Here is a 25,811-nt window from a genome sequence, read left to right as displayed (position 1 = left end):
TTCTAGTTGTTTACCTGAGGGTAGTCCCGGGGTGGTGCTAATGGTTAGTGCACTTGGCTGCTAACTGAAAGGTTGGAGATTTGAGTGCACACTGAGATGCCTCAGAAGACAGTCCTGGTGATTTACTTCTGAAAAATCAGCCACTGAAAACCCTGTGGAGCACAGTTCTACTCTGACATACATGGGGTTGCCACGAGTCGGAACCAACTGAGCGGCTACCAGAAAAACGTCCAGAAACACTGACTGACTCCACTTCTGTGAAGATGAAGGAACAAGTTGATGGTTGTCTTTAGACTTAATTATATAGTTCTCATATTCTTTTACATAATATCCTCCAAATTTGCATGAAATTTTCAGCTATAACAAGAGATTCCTGTTGACTTTGCCCCAGGTTGCAGGGACACCTGGTTAACTAACCTTGGCCTTTAGTGGCGCGCCACTGAAAGGTGAGACTTCTTGACTCTGAGGTCCTTGCCTACAAATGCTTGCTTCACCATGCTCGTCACGCTTACGGGCTCCTTCCCAAGTGATCATTTTCAAATGTTTCTTACTGACTCCCATTTATTTTTCCACATTCAAAGTTATCTGGCCCATTTTCAGACAGACAGTCTATAGCTGAAGCAACCAGTTTATTGTTTTGTGATTTAAGGAATCAATTTTTGATACTAGAGCATTGTATACAACATGTGTATGTACTATTATATGTATTGTATGTGTATGTACAGGAAACCCTGGTGGCGTAGTGGTTAAGTGCTATGGCTGCTAACCAAAGGGTCAGCAGTTTGAATCCGCCAGGTGCTCCTTGGAAACTCTATAGGGCAGTTCTACTCTGTCCTGTAGGGTTGCTATGAGTCAGAATCGACTTGATGGCACTGGGTGTTTTTTTGTGTATGTACATAACACATGTGAGTTCATTTCACTTGACATTAATTCTATTGGTTTATTATATAGACTGGGAAAATATTTGCAAAGTGAGAACCTTAGAAACATCTCTAAGCTTTTCCTGCTCACTTGATTACTGTTCTTACTCCAGGTTACCCCTACCCTGAGTAATCAGAAATGAAATCTAAGACACATACCAGAAATGTCAGTGGAGATGAAATTACTAGCATGCCACTGGGACAAATAAGTGTGGCAGCTATTTCCTGTCAATCTCTAGCTGAAATCTATAATGGTCCTCTCATATGCTGTCTTTTTATTTCTGAAAGGGGCCTGTTCACGATTTAGCTCACTTTAGAGAAAACATCATAGGTAGGCTGGGGCATTCCAGTTTTACTGCTTGACGATAGGGATCAGGAATGATGTCTCTAGGGTTGCTCTTTGAGATTAAAATTTTAGGGAGAGAGAAGGAGATAGGGTTAAAGACCCTAAACTTTTGTGGTATGAGTCAGATAATAAAGGGAAGTTGAGTTCAGGAGCTGAGAGGCCTCCTGTTTCTAGAGGAGGGACTGTAAACAAGGCTTCTGTTGGGGTGTTCCAGTTTTCATGACTGGGGATGCTGTCTGTTTTAGCCAGGACTCCCGTCTGTAAGCAGAGTCCCTGTACTGTACAATTCCAGAAAGCACCATTCACATTGTGGTCTGTGTGAATAGTGTCTCTAAGAGGTGTGTGAAACAGGGTGGACAGAAGTTAAGCTGGACCACATGAATAACTAGACTCAAAGATTTCAATGCTGCTAGGACTCTCCCAGAGCCCTGGTGGCGCAATGGTAAAGAGCTAACATTTTCCAAATGATAACTGAGAGAATTCTTTTATATCTGGTTTTTTTCCCCCCAAATACAGGAGTTCGCCAACAGTTGATAAAATTCTAATCTAAATGAAATCCTATCTTAGTTTTAATTGAACATCCACTAAGTACATGTCATCACTTAGTAGGTAGGCTGTTTCTCTGACTCTTCTAGCCCTGTCCCTCCTCAACATGTGGAGTAATCCAGTTCAGAACTTTAGGGTTCTGTAATTGCTTTATTGATGTTACTTTTGTATTTGTTCTCTAGTTTGGCTTTGAAAGGACCAGGATCTTGTCTTTGTACTCCACACTGTGTTTCAAAACAATGCATGGACCAAAGTAGGTAACAGGTACTTGGTAATTGTAATAGCACTTGTTAACTAACATTTGTTATATCCTTACCCTTGTGGCAGGCACTTTTCTAAGTGCTTTATGTGGATTAATGATTCTAAATGCTTTCCACCTCTCAACTCTTAAGAGGGCACAGATAGCGCCTGCATTTTACACATAAGGAAATGGAGGAATAGAGAGGTTCAGTCACTTGCTCAGGGTCTACACAGCTAGGAGTCATGAGCCAGGATTCTTACCCAACCATTCGGCTCTAGAGTTGGGCTCTTAACCACTGTATGATACTGCCTTTTCTGTGATGGCTTGCAAAGATTCCAGGCAAGCTTTCCATTCTGCTTTCCCCACACAGCCACAATTACCATTGCCGAGAACTTCTCCAGGCAGTATGTCTTAAGCAAATTACTTTCTGTGGATTTTTATACCTTATTTCTGAAACATAGTCTTTATTGCTTGATCCTTTCGATTGGTTAAAATGATGGGATTTCTGTGACTAGTTCCCTGGGGGGCTATGATACCACTGAACACTTTCCACTAGGATAAAGTAATGTGCTCCTCCACAGGGAGCACGCCACACCTCAATTTCATTTCTTCATTCCCCCGAATGCCAGTTTTCTAGCCTGCCTGAGGGCTCCTCTTTTTATAATCTCTTGGTCAGTCTTCAGTGGTTGAACCTGCCCTGATGGTGATGTGACCCCATAAGGTCAGCAAGGAAGCTGTAAGCCTTGCCCATGTGAGGAAGACACTCTCACCTGAATCCATACACTGATGTACACCAATTCAAAATAATGGGGTGCTCTGTCTCTTTCCTGCATTTCCATCTTTCCAAACACTTCCAAAGTTATTCTTACACCTTCATCCATCTGAAGGCTTTCCTAACTACTCCAGACCCCTCTTTCCTAGGCAGTTATGTCCATTGAGTCATGCAACAATAATATACTGCATGTGTGTAAGCCAGGCACTGTGCTAGGGACTAGAGCTAAAATAAGCTGTAATAAAGTGACTGATCTGGAAGTTACTAATACAATGTCACAGTATGTATAAGTTACTAAAGGGGCATCAGAAAGGTAGGATAAGTTCTATTGTAGAGAGGAGGATAAGCAAGCAAGAGGCAAAATGTGAGCTGGATACTGAAGGATCATAATTCACCACATGGCATAGGAAGCAAGAGAGGGAAGCTATTCCACCAGTAAAGGGATTTAGGCAGAGTTCTTAACTGTCCTCTGATAACTCCAAATGTATTTTCTCTCCGATTAGATGGTAAATTTATTAACAATAATAGAAACTTAAATTTATTGAGCTCTTCCTCTGTGCCATTGTTAGTATACATCTTGTTAAACATTTTATACCAGTTATCTCATTGAATCCTCCCCGTGACACTGTCACATACGTAAACACACATATCTCTGTCTATGATATTCCTTATATACAAATAAGTAGACTGAGGCTCAGAGAGCTAACAATTTGCCTGGCTGGTAAATGGCAGAACTGATATTCTCTCAGACTCCACAGCCCAAACTTCATTACTGTATCACTTTGGATTCCTCCAGGACCTAGCAGAGGCAGAGTACACAGTAGTTTCCTCAGCACTGACGGATGAGGGAAGAATTGGTTGACAGCTGGTTGAACACGGAAGGGTTTCTCAATGGTAGGCAGGCCCAATGACTTTCTTTCACAATTTGATTTGCCCTAATGAGGCGTGTGAAGTTACAAGGTGAGACCAGGGACACTGTGTACTACCAGGCATTTGTTAAGTGAGGGGGGCAGTGCATAGGGATAAAGAGCCCTGTCCTGGGGTCAGACAGGTCATGTGGCATACTGCTTCTTTGCCAGATACATTTTCTTTTTCTAATATGTTTGATCCATCTCACTGACTGCTTGACCTTGGGCTAGTTATAACATTTCTAGGATTAATTTTCCTCACCTTCAACATAAGCTTAACAATATTGTCTACTTCACATTATCATCATCACCACTTATAGCACATGAGGTTCGGAGAGGTCACTTGTTCAATGCTACAAATCTGGAAAGTGGGAGAATCCTAACTGGAGCCCAGATCTCTACACCTACAAAGCATATGGTCTTTTCTGTATTTCAAGTTAGTTCCCCAAATGCGGTAGAGGGAGCCACACACCCACTCCAGGAGGCAAAGTTCACAGTGCTTTTTTCTCTTTGACTACTCCTCGTTGTACTACATCCCACAGATTTAACAAGCTCCTTCTTTAGTCTAAGCTTATCTTGCTTGCATTTCAAGACTGAATCAAGAACTGCACTTTGTGAGTCAATGTTATGTGTAAGCGAAGGATTACAAAGAGCTTTCAGGTTCAACACATTTCTTTGATATACTTTTAAAAACTTGTCAGGCATATTACCTGCTTCTTCTATGAATTAGCAAGTTAAAAGAGATGAACTTGAAGGTTTTTTACAGTATTCAAAACGTTTGCTCTTCATTCCTCTCCTCTTTCCCTCCCTCTTCAAGATAAGAAAGACACTCAGCCTCACCCTCTTGAATGATGACTCAGTTGCAAGAACTGACTGTTGGCTCTTTGCTGCCTGCTACCTGATGTCAACTCCAGACCCAGAGCATAAATGGTTACATGCAGCATCCAGGAGTGACTGAGGGCAAACTGAGAATTTTTTGTAATGCTGTGCCTGACTGAATAATTCTCATCTCATGCTTGAATGGAAGGAGGGATAACTTACAAATGGAGACAAATCCATTACAGCTAAGACTGCTAGGCCAGTAGCTTCGTTTTAGCAGGAGTCATCCCAGGGATTAAGACTCTCACTCAGAGTGAGAGGGGCACAGGCCTCTTGGTTTCTGTCCTGGGCTTTTTGTTTAGTTCACACTGTGTCCACCTACACATGTGTCCTTTGAGACACATTTCACACACTATATGCAAGTGGGCTGTGTTTCCTAACAAGCAAAGCTAGGCAGAGGAGTGTGTCACATTTCTAATGTGAGAGGATGTGAGTGACCCAAGGGTTTCTCAATGGTCCCCCTTTTTTTTTTTTTAGAAAAAAATCAAATACTGCTTTCTAAACTTTGAATAGTACCTGATAAAAGCGCAAGTCCTTACTTGGCCAGTATTTGAATTCCTCTAGTACAGAGATGAAAGCCATTAAAACACACACATACCTCAAAGGAATAAAACATCCTCAAAACCCCTGATAAAAATCCCTGATACTTCCTTTTAAGAACAACCTCTATCTTTTTCTCTTTCTAACACAGACAGTCCTTTCCTATTCACATTATTATTTCTGTACCAGACACCAGGGATCAGTGGGTAAATCTGCCACTGCAAACCCATTGTCACTTTAAAGCCAGAGACAATAAGCTATTGTATTCCTCGGATGCTGCTTCTGCCTGGGGAGGAATTTTTGCACCTTGTGTAGACACGCCAGTCATATAACTGCGCTCCACTTGTGAGAAAATTCACTTGCGGTACTTCCCACAGTGCCTAGGAAATAGTAAGCATCCAACATTATTAGTACTCTCTACCCATTCTTAAGGGGCTGAAGAGAGACTACATCTTAGTTGAAAATACTGCATTTGAGAACAATATCCACTACTTGAAAATTCCAGAAAAATGAGTTTACTAACACTCCCATTAGAGGCTTTTGTAGTGCTAACTGTAAACAGGCATGTATGGGCTTAACCATGGTAAGTGCTCAATAAATGATAGCTATTTTTATTTTTATTATTATTCTATAAGCATTTATTGTTTTTGCCAAACACTGTACTCAGGGCTCTGATGGCAAACCAAGCCAAAAAAACCCAGTGCTGAGGAGTTGATCCCAACTCACAGTGACTACATAAGACAGAGTAGAATTGTCCCCTAAGGTTTCCAAAGAGCAGCTGGTGGATTTGAACTGCTGACCTTTTGGATAGCAGTCATCGCTCTTAACCACTGTACCACGAGGGGTAGCCAGTGGCAAAAATGCCTGCAAATTAGAAAAAGGCACCCACTTCGGAAATAGGGATTGTAAAAATTCCTACTCTTTCTCAGTCTCCCTCTTGCTGAATGGGATGTAGGTTGGGTTTCATCCCCCACCTGTCTCATAGCAACAATATGGCTGTAATAAATGTTGGGAACGCAAAATGAGGAGCCCACAGTTTAGTAAGTCATTACCGCACAGTAAATAATCACTAGGATGGAGGTATAGACAACAAGTTGTAAGGGCAGTGAGGAGGGAGCCATTGCCACTAGAGACGCTGGAGAAGACTCAGAGGCACAATTTAAGCTGGGAATGAGTAGGGAGGTTGTCAGGTGAAGAAGTAGCAAAGCAGAGTTCAGGCAGAGGAAACATCCTCCCCAAAGTGGAGCCACCCTTTCTCACCTCCACCCTCCCCCAATTTTGGGTAAATGAGGAATGGTGAGAAGCTGGGTGGACGGAGGATGTGGGGTTTGGGGAGGGGTGGGACTCAGAGAAATAGTGGGAAAGGCACTTATGAGGCAGCTCTGGCCTAGTCTGAAAAACCCTGAAGAACTTACTGATGACATTGAAAGACTATAGCCTCAGTACAGATTACACCTGAACATAAAGAAAACAAACATCTTCACAACTGGGCAGATAAACATCATGGCAAATGGAGAAAAAAATTGAAGTTGTTAAGGATTTCGTTCTACTTGGATTTAACAATCAACGCCCCTGAAAGCGGCTGTTAAGAAATCAAATGAATTATTGCATTGGGCAAATCTGCCTGCAAAAGACCTCTTTAAAGTGTTAAAAAACCCAAAATGTCACTTTGAGGACTAAGGTGCACCTGACCCAAGCCATGGTATTTTCAATAGCCTCATGCATGAGAAAGCTGGACAATGAGTAAAGAACACTGAAGAAGAACTGATATATTTGAACAGCAGTATTGGTGAGGAATATAGAATACACTATGGGCTGCCAGAAGAATGAATTAACCAGTCTTAGAAGAAATACAACCGGAATGCTCCTTAGAAGTAAGAAAGGTGAGACTTCAGCTTACCTACTTTGGATACATCATTGCTGGAAAAAGACGTCATTGGTAGAGGTTTGGAGAAAATGAGGGAAACCCTCAGTGAGATGGACTGACACATAACGCCACATGATGGACTCAAACATGCCAACAATCATGAAGGTGGCACAGGACCAGGCACCATTTCATTCTGTTATACCTAAGATTGCCACAACTGGGAGCAAACTCCATGGCAGCTAACAACAGCGACAACATAAGGTGCCACGAAATGTTTTCTTCTGTTCTAGAAATAATAAATGAACAGTAACATTTTTTCTAAAGAAATCACATGTAGAGTCCAGAAAACAGTCTTTTATCATTTCATCAGGAATTTGAAGTATTTAGATTAGCAACTTGGAGGAACTGACTCGAAGGCAATGGGTTTTGTTTTGTGTGTGTGTGTGTTTTTTTTAATATATAAATACTACCAATATATGATCTTTGGAACCTTGGTGGCACAGTGGTTAAGAGCTACAGCTGCTAACCAGAAGATCAGCAGTTTGAATCCACCAGCTGCTCCTTGGAAATTCCACATGGCAGTCTGAATTGACCTGAGAGCAACAGGTTTTTTAGATATATTTAATTTGTAAGTTTGTTTTAACTTTATAGATGATAAAATTTATAAGCATAGAGCATTAATACCTATTCTTATGTTTATATATATATTTAGGTAACATAATAAAAAGATCGAGTCAAGACTGAGGGGGACCAGTGTTTAAAATGTTGTACTCACCTTATAGGGTTGTTGTGAGAATTTAATGAGAAACATCCTGAAAACATATTTAGAAAAATGCCTGCTTATACATAACCTAATTCCTCGACCTGTCTCCTCATGTGTGAAATGGATAAGGTAGCAAAGTGCTCTGCAAATATAAGGGCTTATTGCTAGTATCCACAAAGAATTTCTTAATGCCAGAGGAAGAGTGGATTTACCACAAACACCTTTCTGCTTTTAACCTGATAAACATTCTGAAATTGGTCTCTCAGTCTCCATTTTTAAGAAAAAATTAATTTTAATGACAATTTTATTTACTGCACCCTTGGATTGGCTTTTCAATTCAGTAGTTATTTCAGTATCATGCATGTTAGGAATTTCTAACAGCCACATAGCAATTGTCTAATGCTGGAGGCTTCAACTGGCAGGTAGGCAAACTGGGGTGGGGTGTTAGGGAGATAACCTGCTTGAAGATAGGTCTAAAAGCATAGGCACAACTTTAATTTTAATGTCTATGTCTCTGCTTAGTGCAATATCCTGTACATATAGTAAACTCAAAACCTATTTATTAAAATGAAAGGAAATAACACTCAGACCAGGGAAACTTCTCAAGGCAACAGTGAATTGTTCTGTTTTCCATTTACAAGTTATAGCCAAAAATATGTGGACTGTGCCTTCTAATTTACGTAACTTTTCCCCAGTACGTCACCTTCTTTATGTGCACATTATTTAATTTAATAATTATCAGTTGAGTGCCATGAACTATTTTAGGTCTAAATAAACCACATTCCCTGCCTGCTAGGAAGTTGCAATCTACTCTCTAGATTTCATTATTATAATTGAAAAATCAGAATCTCAGAGAGGGAGGCTACTGCATCCTAATCCATAGTTAGGGAAGATAAATATAGAATTCAAGACTAATTTCAGAGCCTATTTTTTTAAGAATTATTAGAAACCTACTGGAAACATTGCTGAAGCTCTTTTCAGATGTAACACGATCTGTCATTAAAAAAAGACTTTCCACCCACATATAAACATAGTTTACAGTCACAAAGAAGCAAGATATACTATTTTTGCTTGCTAAGAGCCTGACTATAATTACTGCAGTGAGGAAGTCAGATCACTGGACAGTTACTTCTGCATCTTTATCTTTTAGTATTGATGTTTTAGCTCTGAGATAGTTAAAAACTCTTGCACAGTAAGACTTGAAACCTCTAAGGTGCAACTCTGGGCCTTTTACCCTAAAGAGTCAGGTTAAAGGAAGCCCTGTAGTGAATCAGAATTTATTCATGAATAACTCCCAAAGTAAAAATGGGTTTGAGCCAAGTTTTTGGAATAATATTTAACATTCTAATTAATAGCAGGGAGAAAATTTAACAAAAGCCCAGGGTTCTCAGCTGATGAAACTGTGTGTTATTTATATAACCACAAATTATACATCTCCTATTTATATTAGTTTATTCCTAGCATCACGAATTGAATGGATAGAATTAAATATGCTAAAAACATCTAGATTTGGTTGATACATAAAAATACCTTGAAGAATCAATCAGTTATTCTATTTTGCTCACACAATAATCGTATCTTATCATGCAGGGCTCAGTTCTGCCACTTATGATCTCTGTGAGCTTGGATAAGTTATTTACCCTCTCTAAGTCTCGGTTTCTTCATCTGTAAGTGGGGATATTAAAAATACTTACCTCATAGGGTTAGTGTAAGGAGCAAATGAGCAATGCCTATAGAATTAATCTGTAGAAATAAGGCAATCTATAAATGTTCAGGATAAATGGCATACTGAATGAAAAGCAGCGGTTCTGCAACGCAAAAAACACTGATCAAGTGTGTTCTTCTGGAAATTTCCTACAGGTAGTTCTGTATTATGGCAGAGAAGTCCTGTATTATGGCAGAGAAGTCAGAAACAATCAAGATTTACAGTCAATGGAGGAAGGGGGTTAAGATCATTCTAGCTGTGCTCACCTCCCAGCCCAAAAGAGTCAGCAGGTGGCAAGTTGTTCTCTCCCCAACAGCAAACTTAGCAAGCATATGCTCAACAACTCTCTTCCTGCAAGTGGATGTAGGACCAACTTCTGGCAACTCTACCTTCCTCTCCATCAGGGCAAGAGGTGATTTGCAACCTTAGTACTAGAGTACTTTTAGGAAGTTGCTCATTCTAGCCTTACAAGGGGGAAGAGTTTGGGATATGTATAGGTGGGGGTGGGAAAGAGATGGAACAATATATTATAGGTACTTTATGTATATCTCTAAGACTCCCATCGTTGCATATGAGGTCATCGAGACTTACATATGGTAACTCTGGTAGAAGTTGGTCTGACTGGTAACAAACCTTTCCTCTATGCCTGTGTATCTCAAATTGTAACATGCACAAAGAAATTTCTGGGGAGCTTGTGAAAATCACAGATTCTCCATCTGCAGAGATTCGCATTCCATAAGACTGGGGTTTAGTCTAGGCATCTGTATTTTTAATAAGAGTCTCAGCTAATTCTGATGTAGATGCTCTAGTCTACACTTTTTTTTTCCTGCCAAGTATTTTTCTGGTCTCTTCTCTGTATAGCTACTTTATGGTTCTTCTCCATGTCTTACATGTGTTATTGAATATGTCTCCTAAACGAACTTCTTAGTCTCCAGGCTTGCCTTGTCTCTCTTTGGAAATACTCCAAAAGAGGCTTAAGTATTCTAGATCTGAGTTCAAATTACTATCCTGGGCTCAACTCTTGCCCAGCAGGTGCTATTTGCTAACACGTCTGTTGCCTCAGAATATTTTGATTCCTAAAGGTAGGAACTATGTCATATTCATAATTTACTCCCATTGCCTAAATAAGTGTCTGACACACAGTATGGCCTCAAAAAATGTTAAATTGAAAGCTTAAAAAACTGGAAAAGTTAGGAAGGGGTAAGCCCAATAAGAGAATGTATTATGTTTCAATTTATCACATTCCTAACAACACTAATTAAATGTTTTTTAGCTAAATTAGGCAATGAAAATGACATTAGATTTCAAAGGTTTTCTTTTTTATAATTCTACAACTTTTGCATTTTTTTTTCTTTTGGGGATGAGGCTGACTAAACACAGTCGAGTGTCAACATATACAATATAAAAAAAAGTGCCTTAGAAATATAAAAATATAATTAAGTTGGTGATGGGGGAAGAATTGTACAAACTAAAGTATTGTAAGACCTGGAGATTTTTTACATACATACACACACAGAGTGGTGAAGTTTTTATCAGAGATAAATTATACTAAATTTGGTATATAGGGTTATAGATTAATTTGATAGTTTCTACAGCAGTATTTTTTTAGATTTAGGAGGGAGGTAATTACTGAGAAATGAATATTCATAAAAATATATAAGGAACATGATTTAGTCTCCATGAATGTTCTATTTTACAAATGAGCAGCTTCCTCATCAGTAACTTGACGATTATATAAATTTTACTGTAGAGATAATACATATTTACTTAGTCATTCAAAAAATGTTCATTGAATTCAGTTGGCTTTCAGGGTTCAAGCAGGAACCCTTCTTACTTGTATCAGGGAAGGAGAGAAACTTGATTGAGGGTCCCTCTGAGAACCATTCAGAGAGAAGCCACTAGCACTTTTTTTTTTTTTTTTTTTTAATCAATTATCTGTGTGTTGCTCAGGTAGTTCACAGTGGACAGGAGAGCTCAAAGTTTGGACTACTGTGACTGTTACGTTCAAGAAAAAATGTAATGAGTTAGCAGCTCTCCTTAGGCTGGGCTAATGACATTACAGAATTCCATGGACATATATCCCTGTTTTTGCTCTTTATGTTAAAATATCAGTCTGGCTTAAAAAACCACACTAGGTATGGTATAGAAAAAGAACTCGAAGGAGAAAAATCAGGAAGGTGTTAGAGGGCCTAGAAGAGGGAAATGATAATAAAGAAAATGAGGAGGAGGTTTTTCTGAGTTTATGAACTTTGAAGGGGAAGCTTTTCTTCCTGACGCCCCAGTGGAGTAAGGCAGACTGTCTTTCCCTCCAACCTTCCTTCGTGGACCTGAATGTCACCTCTGGGCATTTGGCTCTGGCCATCCAAAGACTGGCTCGATTAAGGAACTTTCTTTGCTGAAAGTAATGAATCTCCCCTTGAAATACAACAAGTCACTTTGAAGCTGTTATACAAGCAGTCCCCATAACTCATCCTGGTGAAGCAAACATGATTCCAAATAGGTTTCCTATCTTGCTAACAAAATACTGGATGTCAAATAGCTTTTTTGATAAATGACACAATGGCAGACTGTGCTACGAACTCTCTATCTGTCCCTGAGAAATGATGCTCGATTTCTTCATCTGGAAATGACATAGTTGGAGTTACTGGCCACATGGAAATTTCCAAGATGTTATGAAATAGCACTCAGGTTTCCCAATGCAAGCTTTAGTTTGATTCAGGTTGATAAGAGGTCCAGCCAGTAGCTGCCTGCTATCACCGTAACTTCATCTCTTCTCTGCCCTCTTCTTACTGTCAGCATCTCCTCTTAAAGGGAGCTCAAGGCTTTGGAAGAGGAAACAGAATACTATTAGGAACCACTGAGTCAGACTTCCTAGGATGGCAGTTTCCTCTGGTCTCTCTAGCATCAGTTTAGTATTTTTTTTATTACCACAGTTTTAGTTCAGATTCTCAGAATCTGACACCCAGAGTACTGCAATAGCCTCCTCAGTCTCTCCCTCTTTCAATCCCCCCTTCACACAGTTACCAGACTGATTTACCAGAATACTAGTTCAGATCATTCAGTTCCATTTGCTCTAAAAAGGTCACACTGAGTAGCTAGTATGTATGGATATACATGGTGCTGGGGTGTTTCCTGTTTTTCTTGGTGGTATCTACTGACTACTGTAACTTTTGGTCCTGTGTGATGCTTACTAGGCAGAATTTTTAGGACAGAAAGTTAAAGTGATAGAGAAAAAAAAAAATAGGAAGAGAAAAGAGAGGACAGATATTTCACAATACAAATACAAGTATTATCAGTTAAAAAACTTTAAAAGGTATAAAAAGCTGTAGAGCCCACAGCAAACATACTTAGTGGTGGAAGTTTGAATGGTTTCCCCTTAAGATCAGGAATAAGACAAGGATGACTGTCTTGCCACTTCTACTCAACTTTGTACTAGTAATTATAGTCAGGCAAGAAAAAGAAATAAAATAACCCACTAAAAAATTATTAGAACTAATAAATGATTTCAGTAAGGATGCAGGATTCAAGATCAATATGCAAAAATAATTGTATTTCTGTATACTTGCAATGAGCAACCTGAAAATGAAGTTGAAAAAAAATTCCATTTACAATAGCCTCAAAGAGAATGAATACTTAGAAATAAATTTTACTAAATCAGTGCAAAACATACTGTGAAAGCTATAAAACATTATTAAAAGAAATTAAAGATGACCAAACCAAATGGAAATACATCCCATGTTTAGGGATTGGAAGACTTAGTATTGTTAAGATCACAATACTACTCAAAACGATCCATAGATGCAATGTAATCCCTGGCTTCTTTGCAGAAATTGATAAGTTTATCCTAAAATTCATATGGAAATTCAAGGAATCCAGAATAGTCAAAAGAATCTTTAAAAAGAAGAACAGAATTGGAGAACACACACTTCCTAGTTTCCAAATTTACTACAAAGCTACAGTATTCAAGACAATGTGGTATTAACATAAAGATATACACAGATCACCAGAACAGAACTGAGAGTTCAGAAATAAACTCATATTTATGGTCAACTGATTTTTGACAAGGGCATCAAGACCATGCATTGGGAAGAATAGTCTTTTCAACAAATGGTACTGGGACAATCAGAGAACATACGAAATAATGAACTGGAACCCTACCTCACACCATACACAAAAAATGAACTCAAAAAATAGATCAAAGACCTAAATGTAAGAGCTAATTTGATAACCTGGGGTTAGACAATAGTTCCCTAGATATAACATCAAAAGCACAAGTTACAAAAGAAAAAACAGATAAATTGGGCATCATCAAAATAAAAAAGTAAAAAACACCTTTTGTGCTTCAGTGGACCCTTCAAGAAAGTAAACAAACAACCTACAGAATGGGAGAAAATATTAGCAAATCATATATCTAAGAAGTGTCTACTATTCAGAAAATAAAAAAGAATTCTTATAGCATGACAATAAAATGACAACCAATTCTGAAAAATGAGCAAATGATCTGAACAGACATTTCTCCAAAGAGAATATACAAATGGCCATGAGGAGATGCTCAACATCGCTTGCCATCAGGAAAATGCATATCAAAACCACAGTGAGATATCATTAACACCCACTAAGATAGTTATAACTTAAAAAAAACAGATATTAACACAATATAGTAAGGTTATAGACAAAATGGTGTCCTCATACACTACTGGTGGAAATGTAAGATGGTGCAAACGCTCAGGGGAACAGTCTGGCATTTCCTCAAAATGTTAAACATAGAGTTATCATATGATCCAATAGAATTACTCCTAGATCTATACCCAAGAGAAATGAAAACATGTGTACACACAAAACTTTGTATGCAAATGTTCATAGCAGCATTATTCATAATAGCCAAATAGTGGAAACAACGAAATGTCCATCAACTGATGAATGAGCAAAAACAATGTGGTATATCCGTACAATATTATTTGGCAATAAAAAAAACTTAAGCACTGATACATGCTACAACATAGATGACCCTTGAAAACATTATATTAAATGAAAGAAGCCAATCATAAGAGACCACAAAGTGTATGATCCTATTTATAAGAAATATCCAGAATAGACAAAGGGCTATGGACAGAAGGTAGATTAGTGATTGTTTAGGGCTGGGCGCGGGTAGGGGGCTTGGGAAAATGAGGAGTGATTGCTAATGGGTATAGGGTTTCTTTTTGGGATGATGAAAATGATGATGGTTGCACAACCCTGACTACACTAAAAACCAGTGAATTGTATACTTTAACTGGGTGAATTATATGGTATGTGAATTACATCATTAGGGCTATTATAAAAAAAAGCTACATGAGTGCATATGTGTGTGAATACTTTAATATTACACTTTATTTCTTTTTGTTGTTGTTATGTCTGTCACAACAATCATGTATTCATTTAGATTATTTATATATATTTTTCCATGATGACCGTCTTAGCTTTATAGTGTGTAACAGACTAGAAATATTTTATAAACAGACAGCTGCTAATGAAACCCGTCCCTTTAGAACATTAATTTAAAAGAAGCATATTAAAGAAATTAAAACCTCTAAACTATCTTTTTCTCCTTCATTGTAGTCATTGCATCAACATCATCAACACATTGTTTCTGCTGACCGCTAGTAGCTTTATCCCATTATTTAGTATATTTACTGGAAATTCACTTTATCAGAAATGTCACTACTTTTAACAGTACATTTATGCAGTCTAGCAGCTCCTTATTTATTTGCTCCTAAAAGCCTAAATGTTAATTATAGTTAAATCTATGGCAACCAACACAACTTGATGTTTCCATTATTTTGTACTTACCCCTTTTGAATCAATCACTCCAGGTTTTGCGTTAAACTTCACTGTCTTCAACCGGGCACGTTCCTTTCTTTCCACCCTGAAGAAAATTAAAAATAAAGAGTCTATCACGTGACAAAGCATTCATGACCAAGTTCCTTGTTAAATGAAGAACTCCTTATTCCTCTTATCCTTACAGCTCAAATAAAATGTGTTCTAAAGTATTTCTGTTCCTTTGTTCACTACAAAGACTTAGGTGTAATGTCTCTAACTTGCAGGCCCCTTGAAATTGACTGTGTTGCATGTACTGAGAGTTACAGTATTTGGAAGGAACAAAAGAAGAGAAAACCCAATATATTTGTTATGTTAATACTTAAATAAATTAAAATCTATTTTAACAACTTAGTAGAGAAGAACATCTAAAGCGGAAACTAAGCAAGCTTTTCCTTCGTTTCCATCCCTTTTTTTTCTTTAAGAACACTAGAATTTTTAGCTTCACTTCAAAACAAAACATGCACATAATCTTACATTTCCCCTTCTCCAAATGATGTTCTCTTGTCATCTCTGCAGATTCCTTATTTTACCTGCCACTTCATTCATTTAAACATTCATTGAATGGCTACTGTATATCAGGCAAGGAGCTGGGAAGCAAAATTTTTTAAAAGGCATGACTGCACTAAGCTAATAGTGGTGAGCTTGTGGCAGGAACAGGGAAATAAACAGTGAATGATACTGGTTCATAATAAGACTGCTGATAGCAGTTTGGGAACACTGGTCTCCTTGGAAGGTGAAAAGGAGGGATGGAAAGCACTGGGGACGACTTCTGGGGGGAAGTGTCAATTTACCTGAGACTTGAAGGATGAGTAACAGCTAGTGAGCAGGAAGAAGTCACAGAGAACTTCCCTGACAGGAGAAACATGTACCATGATTCAAAGACATGAGCAGACTGTAAGCTTGCTAGAAGATTTCATGTACAGGGTACATAAGGACAGGGGCTGAGACCTTTATAAAGAGTCCCCATCCACTTTTTTTTTTTTCCCTTGGGGAGTCAGTAGAGGAGACCAAAAAAAAAAAAACCAAATCCAGTGCCGTCGAGTTGATTCCGACTCATAGCGACCCTATAGGACAGAGTAGAACTGCCCCACAGAGCTTCCAAGGAGCACCTGGCATATTTGAACTGCTAACTTTGGTTAGCAGCCATAGCATTTAACCACTATGCCACCAGGGTTTCCAGGAAAGGAGAAGCAGCAGGAAAATGACAGAACCTGATTTGCGTTTTAAATAAATGACCCTGGTGGAGGTGGGACTGGAGGAGGGAAGAGGCCCATGTAGAAGCTATTGCCATAATACAGGCAAGAAAAAACGAGGAATGATAATAAGAGTGGAGGATGAAGGAGGACTTGAGAAATATCAGGAAAAGAAAATTGGTAGGACTGGTACTTGGTTGAAGAAGAGGAAAAGAGAGGAATCTAAATTTCTCCCTGACGTTTTGAAGCCTCTCCATTTAGATATAATCATTCCTTCTACTAAGATACGATGGCAACTGGTATCTCTGTGTTGATACTCTCCTGGAATCTGTGTGTTTATTTTACATTTGCACATACAAGGTTGTATGTTCCTTGAGGGCAAGCCCATGTATCACTCCACAGTACTTAGCACTGTACTACAGTAAATCCTTAATAACTGTTGAATTAAAATAATATTCAGTGCATTGCTGTAACAAGACCTTTTGTTTAAACATGGCTAGCTTTAATTTAAAAAAGTCGGGAAGGAAGAGAGAGGAAAAAAAAATCCAAAACCCTAGAAACTTATTGGTTTTTGAAGTCTAGGCTATTCATAGATCAATAATTTGCAACATGCTCCTAACTGAGGGTATCCTTTTGTGTTTGCCACTGAAACACAGTGAAGCTCACGGTTTCTATAGTTACAGAATGGAGTTTCAGAATGTGTTTTAGTGTGAGAGGAAAATATCTGAGTGGAAACAGCTGAACAAAATTTTTCAAATCCAACCTCAGATATGAAAGCAACATGTTTTTGCTTGTACCCAACATACTACTATTGGGAGGGAAGCAAGAAAGACTTGAGAGAAGGTAAGCTGCCAAGTGGAAAGATGCTCACTGAGCAAATGCCTGCTTCGAGCTTCATCAGCTTTTTTCAGTTTTAATCCAAGAACAAAGGCTAATCTATATTTATCTCTTTGGATCCTTCTAAAACTGTTGGTAGAGCCCTGACTTTATCCTGGTCTCTTTGCATTAATTAGGCTAATGATGAGAAATACCATTTCATTATAGTATGCCAAAAAGACTTAGTGGAATGCAAAAAGTACATAGTTATTTGATGAGGCCATAGAAATAAATTTTGTATAAACCTGCAGAACCCACACGGGCCCCAAACATATATAGAATACTGACTTCAGCCTAAGAATTGTCTGAATGGAGTACTTTAATTTTTTTTTTTCCTGATTTCAAAGTTCATCTTTTTCAGTTTTCTTAAGAAATATCTTTACTAGGCCATTTTTAGTGGTTGATCCTTTAAATCTTAAAAGGGTTGAAAAGAATGTTAAGTCATATACACACACCTCTCTAATATTTGCTATGGTTTATTATTAATCTTCAAACAGGTAATAGAAAAAGTAAAATTTGAGTTGTTTTGTTTTAAAAGCCTTACTATAAAGGTGGCATGATTTTGGTTCACATACTGAAGGAAGTCAGGAAAGTTTTGCCTCCCACTTGGATTGAAAGTTTCATTAATAATGATAATATAAATGGCAGCTGGATTTAACCTATAATTATTAATGAAGTTCCCACACATTTACATTATCTCATTTGGTCCTTACAACCCAGCGATATGTGCATTATCAGCCCCATTTTATGGATGGGGAAGCTGAGGCTTGAAGCTTGCCAATCTAGAAAGTGGGAGAAATAGGGCCTGAATATGTATCCTCTGATAGCCAGCTTTCATCGTCCACAGCCACTCAGTTTGGAAAACGGTTTTTAAGCGCCTTCTATGTCTGCCTTATCCAAGGGGGATTTTTAAAAAACGTGAGATTTTGGATGGGTCATTTGCAGTTTTAAGGTCAATGGAGATGCCTGGAAGTCTGGGCTGAGTTTTTTCACAACTGGTAACTACCCCGCTTTGCACATACCCCTGTATCCCAAATACCCTGCATTAAATAAACCATAACCAGATTTAAGCGTGTAATCAATGAAGCAGTAATCATATCAGTAACTGGCTAGCTTCAAAATTCAGAATAAATTTGCTTTAACACTGAAATCCCAGTTAGCCAAATGTGCATTTATAACATTACTTTGCAAATAATAAATTGGTTTTTCTCCTAAGCAATCTGTTTACGTTCACCGAAACCCCATCATATTTGTGCTTCCCCCCACAGAGGCCCACATTTATTGTCTCTCGGGGCTCCCTGCTAACCTCTCTCCTTGGTAACAGAGGCTATGACTTAGTCCTTCTTTCCTCACCTACCTCAGCCCCTTCCTTTCTTCTAGCTTCCTGAGATGCACATGGATACTTTACTGCTGAACTGAGAGGTAGAGTGGGGAGCAGGGCTGTCAATAACACTATCTTATTTTCTCTGGCACTAAAAGCTCAAAGCCTGAGGAAAGGAAAATAGCCATTCTTTGAGGTGTACTAAGTATTAAAAGCTATGCCATGCACTTCCCCTATATTATCTCTAATCTGTACAACAACCTAGGACTTAACATGGAGCTAGGTACATAACAGATGTTTAATGAACGACTGAGTGTATGAATCGAGGAAACCATCAGCTCTTGATCTAGATGGGAAAACTAAAGCTCAGAGAGGTTGAATGACTTGCCCAAACAACAAGCATTTCCTAAAAATATTGCTCACCATTTTACAACCTTTTCACTTGGTAAAAATCTGTGTAAAGTTTAGCATCACCTTCTCTAAATGTTTTTTACTGAGTAAGACTCCTGACATGATGATCCTTGGGCATTTACCTAAAGAAATGGTGGGCCACCGGTATAGTAGAGTGAATCTCAGGAGAACAACTGTAGTACTTTCCTCACACTGGGAGTCAAGCAATTAATTAGATTATTTAAGCAGAAATAATCTTCGCTACCCTTTTTTTTTTTTTTACCCTAGCCCGGTCACTGACCAAAATACTGAAAATAAACTGAGTGGCAACATCTGAGCAATGAATTCTGACACCTAGCACCTTCAGAGAGCTACAAATGGTCATGCTTTAATGAGTCCAACTGTTTCCCTCTACCCTCTCACCCCTCTCCCATCTGGTATTTTTAGGTTCCTGCCAAATGCAGAATGGGGTCAGGCTTACAGCACTGGATGGATGGTGAGAACATCATTTGGTGCTTGGAGTCCCTTTGCCTGTGCTTCATAGGGCCCTGTTGGAGGGAGATTGAAATGCCACCCACAATAGTGGCCATAGGCTTGCTGCCTCTAGGAGACTAGGTGAGTAAACTCTTGTGGAATGGTAGCCACGAGCTGCCATCTGTGAGTTCAGGTGACCAGTCACTGTGGGGCAGTGAACACAGACTTGGAATAACAGACCGCAGGACAAATCCCAGTTTGGTCACTCACAGGTTATGTGATCTTAGACAACAAAGGCTCTGTGCTAAAGCCTCTGAAATCACGTGAGCCTGGGTTTCAATTCTGCCTCTGCCATTTACTAGCTCTGTGACTTAGGACAGGTATTTAACCTTTTAGGACCTCAGGATTCATAGTCCTAAAATGAGAATGTTAACACCACAGGACTCAAAAAACAAAAAATTGTGGTGAATATAAAAAGAGAAAATACAGGAAAATTGCTTTGCACAGTGTCTAAAAAATGAAAAAACCAAACCCGTTGCCATCTAACACGTGTTAAAATCTTGGTACATGATGAGCTGCTGCTAAGATGATTATGGTAATGCCCAACATGGTGTCACTTGCCATCTCTCACTCCACTGAGGGTGGCAGTAATTTCTATACTATTCACCTCATGGCTTCCTTGGGATAATGACAGGACATCATCAATAGAAAAACATTTTTGTAAAGTGTAAAGTCATGCCCCAATTTTATTCATATGGGGTTATTCCACACCAGCTCTACTAGAGGAACCATATTCAGGAAAGGGACTAGAGCAGATTAGGAATTTTTAAAAATCTTCAATTTAATAGCAATTTAAGAGCAAATCAGATTTCTAAACTATAGTTGTAAGATCCCAGATGCATGTGAAATGAAGGTGTCTCATTTAGAAGTAAAATATTAAAGATCAGGTCCAGCAAAGCCTCACAACAGATTTTAAATTTCATTTAATAATTAACTAATAAGGATTCCTTGTAGGATAGGCTTGATTATAAGTGATTTTCAGTTCCTTCTTTATTCTCACTTTCTACGATAAAAACAGCAAACTAAGATATTTTTTAAAGAGTTCAAATCCTAAGGAGAAATTTTGAAGAAATTCATTTATAGATTTAGATTTCTTGCCCCTGAACCCTGCCACAGGCTACTCAGTCGTTTGTGAAATATAATTGAAATAAATATCAATATTGGAGTCACTGGACCAAGCTTCTTTTAAAGGCCAGCTCTAGTATGGTTGTTAAGATGGTTTTCATCCAAAATAGGGGAGCAGTAGCCAATTCAACAAGGATCACGAGGAGATAGAAAATTATCTCAAGAGAAATACCACTGAGAATGTTCCTTAGGGAGAAAGTTAACATGCAAGCAACAAATGAATGACTATTGACAAGATTGGTTAGAACAAATCACAGAATCCCAGGGGTGCAAACAGCCTGAAAATCATTATAATTCAACTCTCCCATCCAGAGCTTGGATCTCTTTTATAATATTTACTGCTAAGGGATCTTCTGTCATCAGGATCACCTTGAGGAACATATAAATAAATACAGATTTCCAGGACCCATTCCAGTTGGACTAAATCAGAATCTTAGGGTGTGTGTGTGTGTGTGTGTGTGTTGGTGTGTAAGGAGAGGTGGGAGGAAGTGGCATACATAAGTTTTTACAGTGTTCCCTTCGTGGGGCAACTGTGGTTCTGGCTTACTATCTTTCCAGGTTGACCAGAACACCTTTGGTCAGCTCTGACTACTAAAAGGATTCCTTTAAAATGAGCTGAAATTGATTTCCACATAACTTTCCTTCTACCACCCTGTTTTTATCCTTTGGGACCACATTCAGCATGATAACTCCTTCTAGAAAGCAACCCTTCAGACAGTTTTGATGATTTAAATTAAAGCAAACCAAAATGCATGTTGTTTTGACATTCTTTTTGTGGAAATGGAAATGGTGATGCACTGAATATAAACAAACTAGTGCTGAGAGTCACGGCTTTGAATACACAACCTTTCAGGAAACGCTACAAGTCATTGTATAAAGTCAGAATCCCTTCACAATGCAATGTTAGGCAATTATCCAGGAGCTCATCGGTTTAAGTTTAAAGATACCCAGAGAACAGGAGGGGTGAACTGTGTGCAGATGGGAGAGATGCCCTGGAATTGCAGCTGCTTCACTGTGACTCCTGCTTACTAAAGGTGAGGGAGCAGCCATGGAACAATCTGCTTGCTGTCCACTTACCCCTCACCCTCTGCTCACCCAAGTACAGGGTCCAGTCTTCTCTGAGGTGCATATGGCCCCACAGAGTTATTCTTGGGTATAATTCCTATCTTCTCTCTATGGTTTTTACAAGCTTAATTACTCTATCACTTTGTACGTAGTAGTACTTGAATACCTGGTTTCACTGAGGATCATTTCCAAAGGTACTTTATGTTTTTGGATATAGGATATTATAAGGGCCCTTTGAGAAGCCTGCAGCTCAAGAGGAGATAGTGACTGTTTTGAATATGTGTGATTCCTGGCTTTGATTCCACACCCCATCTATTTTCCAGAGTATAGACAGACAACTTGTATTTCTTGGTGTCAAAAAGACATTCATGGGAAGAAAAATTCCTCTCTGGTGGTGGTGATTAGAAACTGCTGGGATAGATGAAGGAGTTGGCTGGTCTGAAGCATTGGCCTGCCTTTCAAAACCAGAGCTGAAGAAATGCTCAGAGGAGAAAGGGTATGACAGCCCTGACTTAGAGAACACATATTCAGGACCAAAGACCCAAGTGGAAGTTGGGAGTTGAGGGTTGGGGTGAGAAATAGAACTATAACAGTAAAACAAAACAAAACAAAACAAAACAAAAACCTGCAAATACAGTCTTTACAACTCTTCAGATATTTGACCGTTTCTATCTCAAGCATCTAAATTGGGAACAGGGATTTTCAATTTTTTTTCCATCAATATTTGAAAGGCATTCCACAGCCAGGGGTTTAGCTTAGAAAGTCATCTACCTTATTTGGCTTTCACTTTGGCCTTTATAAATTATAAAATTCTCTGAAAAACACTCATTAGAAGAAGCTCTCTGAGTTTATAAATCAACACACACGCTGATAAGCACAAACATCTGTAATGAACATGTGGATGCTGGTAAACGCTCTAAGAAGGCAGAGTGAACAGACTCTCTTCCTTTCTGCCTCAACACAGACACCAGTTCTGGTAAAATCCTAATAAAGGAGAATAAAAATTTTTAATTTGTGTCACCTGTCACCACTGACAATTTTCTCATGGATTGACTGCCTCATTTAAATGGCTCTTTTATGAACAGTTTTTTCCATCTTCCCCTTCTCCCATCTCCACTCCCTAGATAGCTGAAAAGCAAATATTCTGAAATATAAAAGGCATTCTTACCTCCTCTTGCTGGGGATGACTCCCATCTCCTCACTGTCGCCCTCCAGTGTGACGCGCCTGGCTTGCCACCATTCATCATCGGAGGCATTGATAACATGGAGAATATCTCCGTATTTAAAACTAAGTCCTTGACTTGGCAGCCCACTGTCCTTGCTCTTGTCATAGTCAAACATGGCTCTGGAGGAAACGACAAAAGAAAACATTGTTAGGAATCTCTGGTGGCTCAGATTTAGCATTCCCAGTTTTCAATATTCACTCTATTCTGAGACCCTGTTATCCACTTGACACCAACTTCCTGGATGATGCCGTGGATTGCAGCCTACATTCTGACTGCTTTGCTCACCAATGGAGAGTCTTGCTTCTCCTTGGCAGTGGCAGCCTATAGACCCCGAAAAGTGGGGTGCTTCTTTTTCTGGAGACCATCAGGTGTTACAAAGTAATGATGGAAGCTGTTAAAGGCAGTTTAGTGCCTAATTGAGTTTTTTTCCCCACTACTACAATTAGATTAAAATATCACGAGAAAAAAACAGTGAAGAGAAACACGGACATCTTTCTGAATGAAGTATTTTGTGCTGTGAATAAATCCTTTCAGATGTGTCAACCTATAGAACTCTTCCATTTATAACTGGGAAAAATGGTAACAATTTAAATGTCCCATCGTAGGACTGTGATCCTTCCACTCAATGAAGAATTAAACGCTGTCACTAAAATTTGATGGGTTCAGAGGTTAATGTAATACATGAACCAGTGCTTAAAATGTAATAAATGAAAACATATAGACGTGTGTGTGTGTAGATAGGACAAAATTATATATATCTTCTTTTTGCTTCCACTGAATGCTGAGCCTACCTCACCGTTGCACGCATCGCACTGCACTGTAATTCTTTCTGTATCATGTTCCCTCCAATAAAGAGCCTATGCTGAGCCTTTGCTAAGCAAAATGGACTGTAATATGTATGACCAGTGGGGAATGGGGGGTGGAAGCAGAATTAAAATGACAAACAAGACCTTGGTAACTAGCTGTTACCCTAGGGAGCTGACAATTTGTCTCAAGCCATATATTGTCCATTCCCTCCTCTATCCCCCTCTTTCAAAAATCACCACCACACACATACAGCATATGATTTCTCCAGAAAATCAGACTTGGCCACCTCCCTGTTTATGCCCTTTTGGTTCCATTCTAAGAATTACCAACTAGTTGGATCTGGGGAACAGATTTTTAAAAAATTACCGAGAACCAAGTGTGATTATTTCCTTTTTTTTTTTTTTCCCGATGAAAGAAATGTCACATCTGCTGTCATGGTAACCAAAAAGAGCTGAAGACAGCATCTGGGGCTCTCAAATATTACAGGAAATTTAAATAATTTACAACATAACCCTTCTTCGATTACCTCTGTCCCCAGGCCATGGAATTTGGGGTATACATTCTTAGTCTGTGTTCCCAGAGAAAAGTCATTTCCACATCCACCATCAGCATCTTCTCTACCAAAGGCTCAGACAAAGCCCCAGCCAGGAAAAGGGGCAGGGGGCATACAGACCCACAGAAGCCACTCCTGACACTGCCACTTCTCTGGCTGTATGATGCCACATAAATTAGTTACATTCCTGGCCATAGGTACAAAATTAGTTTAATAACTACATTAGCAGGGACCTGTGTGGACATTCATGAAATAACACATATAAAAGCACCCAGCCAATGGTAGGTATAATGTAACAGAGTGTAGCATAGTGACAGTCAGGGCCACATCCTGGTCCTAATACTTCTTACTGGCTGTACAGCTAGTTACATGGGCAAACTACTTAACCTCACTTAGGCCTTACTTTTTGCATGTGTAACAGTGATGATGATGATGTTGATAAGAGAACCTCCATCATGGAATTGTTATAAGAATAAAATGCTACATAACGTAGTATATGTAAAGCACATACAACAGTGCCTGGCACACGGTGACGATCCGTAACTATAACTATTGTTATTGCAGCTCCCCTGTCCCTCTTCAGTGGATTCTTGTAAGAATCCTTTCTATAGATTCCATTCTGTGCAAAAAAAAAAAAAAAAAGTGTTAACATAGCAGACCTGAGATTACTGTCCTTAAAAAGGTTGGCTTGCAAGTTTGGCCTTTGGCTGATGTCTGGGAACTTCAATTTTGAAAGGTTTCCCAATATTCCCTAAACTATTTGTGCAAACAATGTGGTTTATGCGAAATACCTGCTTTCCTTCTAGGAGTCTGGAATTTTGGCCATGTGCTAGGCAGAGGGTGCCTACCTGACCAGCCCCTAATAAAAGCCCTGGGCACTGTCTCTAATGAGCTTCACCGGGAAACATTTCACACCTGCTGTCAAAATTAGTTGTCCAGAAATTAAGTGTATCTTGTGTAACTCTATGGACAGAGAATTCTGGAAGCTTGTGCCTAGTTTCCTCTGATTTTTGCTCCATGTACCTCTCCCCTTTGCTGATTTTGCTTTGCATCCTTTTGCAGCAATAAGTGATAGTCATGAGTACACCTAAATGCTAAGTCTGGCGAATCCTCCTAGCAAATCGTCAAATCTGGGGGTGGTCTTGGAAAGCCAACTCACACTCTGTAGACTGCAAAGCATTTTCACATACGTTACCTTATTTGAGACAATCTGTTCCTGTGAGGAAGGTACATGGATATAGCCCTTCCCCCCTTTTACACGTGTGGCAAGGGCCACTGACTAAGCCAAGGTCACACAGCGATGGGGCGCAATCCAGGGCTGGAGCTTGGGTCTCCTGATCCCAAGTCCTAGTTCAGTGCTCTTCACCTTCTCCCT

At 39.1% G+C, this 25,811-nt stretch overlaps 1 protein-coding gene across 19 annotated transcripts in view; it reads right to left on the bottom strand.

Moving 5' to 3' along the window:
• DLG2 (discs large MAGUK scaffold protein 2) overlaps positions 1–25,811 on the bottom strand; it is a 2,175,949-nt gene that overhangs the window by 49,899 nt on the left and 2,100,239 nt on the right. For all 19 annotated transcript variants that reach the window (XM_049891082.1, XM_049891084.1, XM_049891085.1 and 16 more), the window contains 2 exons: positions 23,019–23,195; positions 15,317–15,392 (listed from right to left, as the gene is read on the bottom strand). In XM_049891082.1, coding sequence (XP_049747039.1) covers positions 15,317–15,392; positions 23,019–23,195 — 253 coding nt within the window. The remainder of the gene's footprint in view (positions 1–15,316; positions 15,393–23,018; positions 23,196–25,811) is intronic.

Source organism: Elephas maximus, chromosome 7 (genome assembly GCF_024166365.1).
Source record: "Elephas maximus indicus isolate mEleMax1 chromosome 7, mEleMax1 primary haplotype, whole genome shotgun sequence".
In the NCBI taxonomy this organism is placed as follows: Eukaryota; Metazoa; Chordata; class Mammalia; order Proboscidea; family Elephantidae; genus Elephas; species Elephas maximus.
Note: the sequence above shows the minus strand (reverse complement) of the source record. Positions and strands in the feature narration are given on the sequence as shown.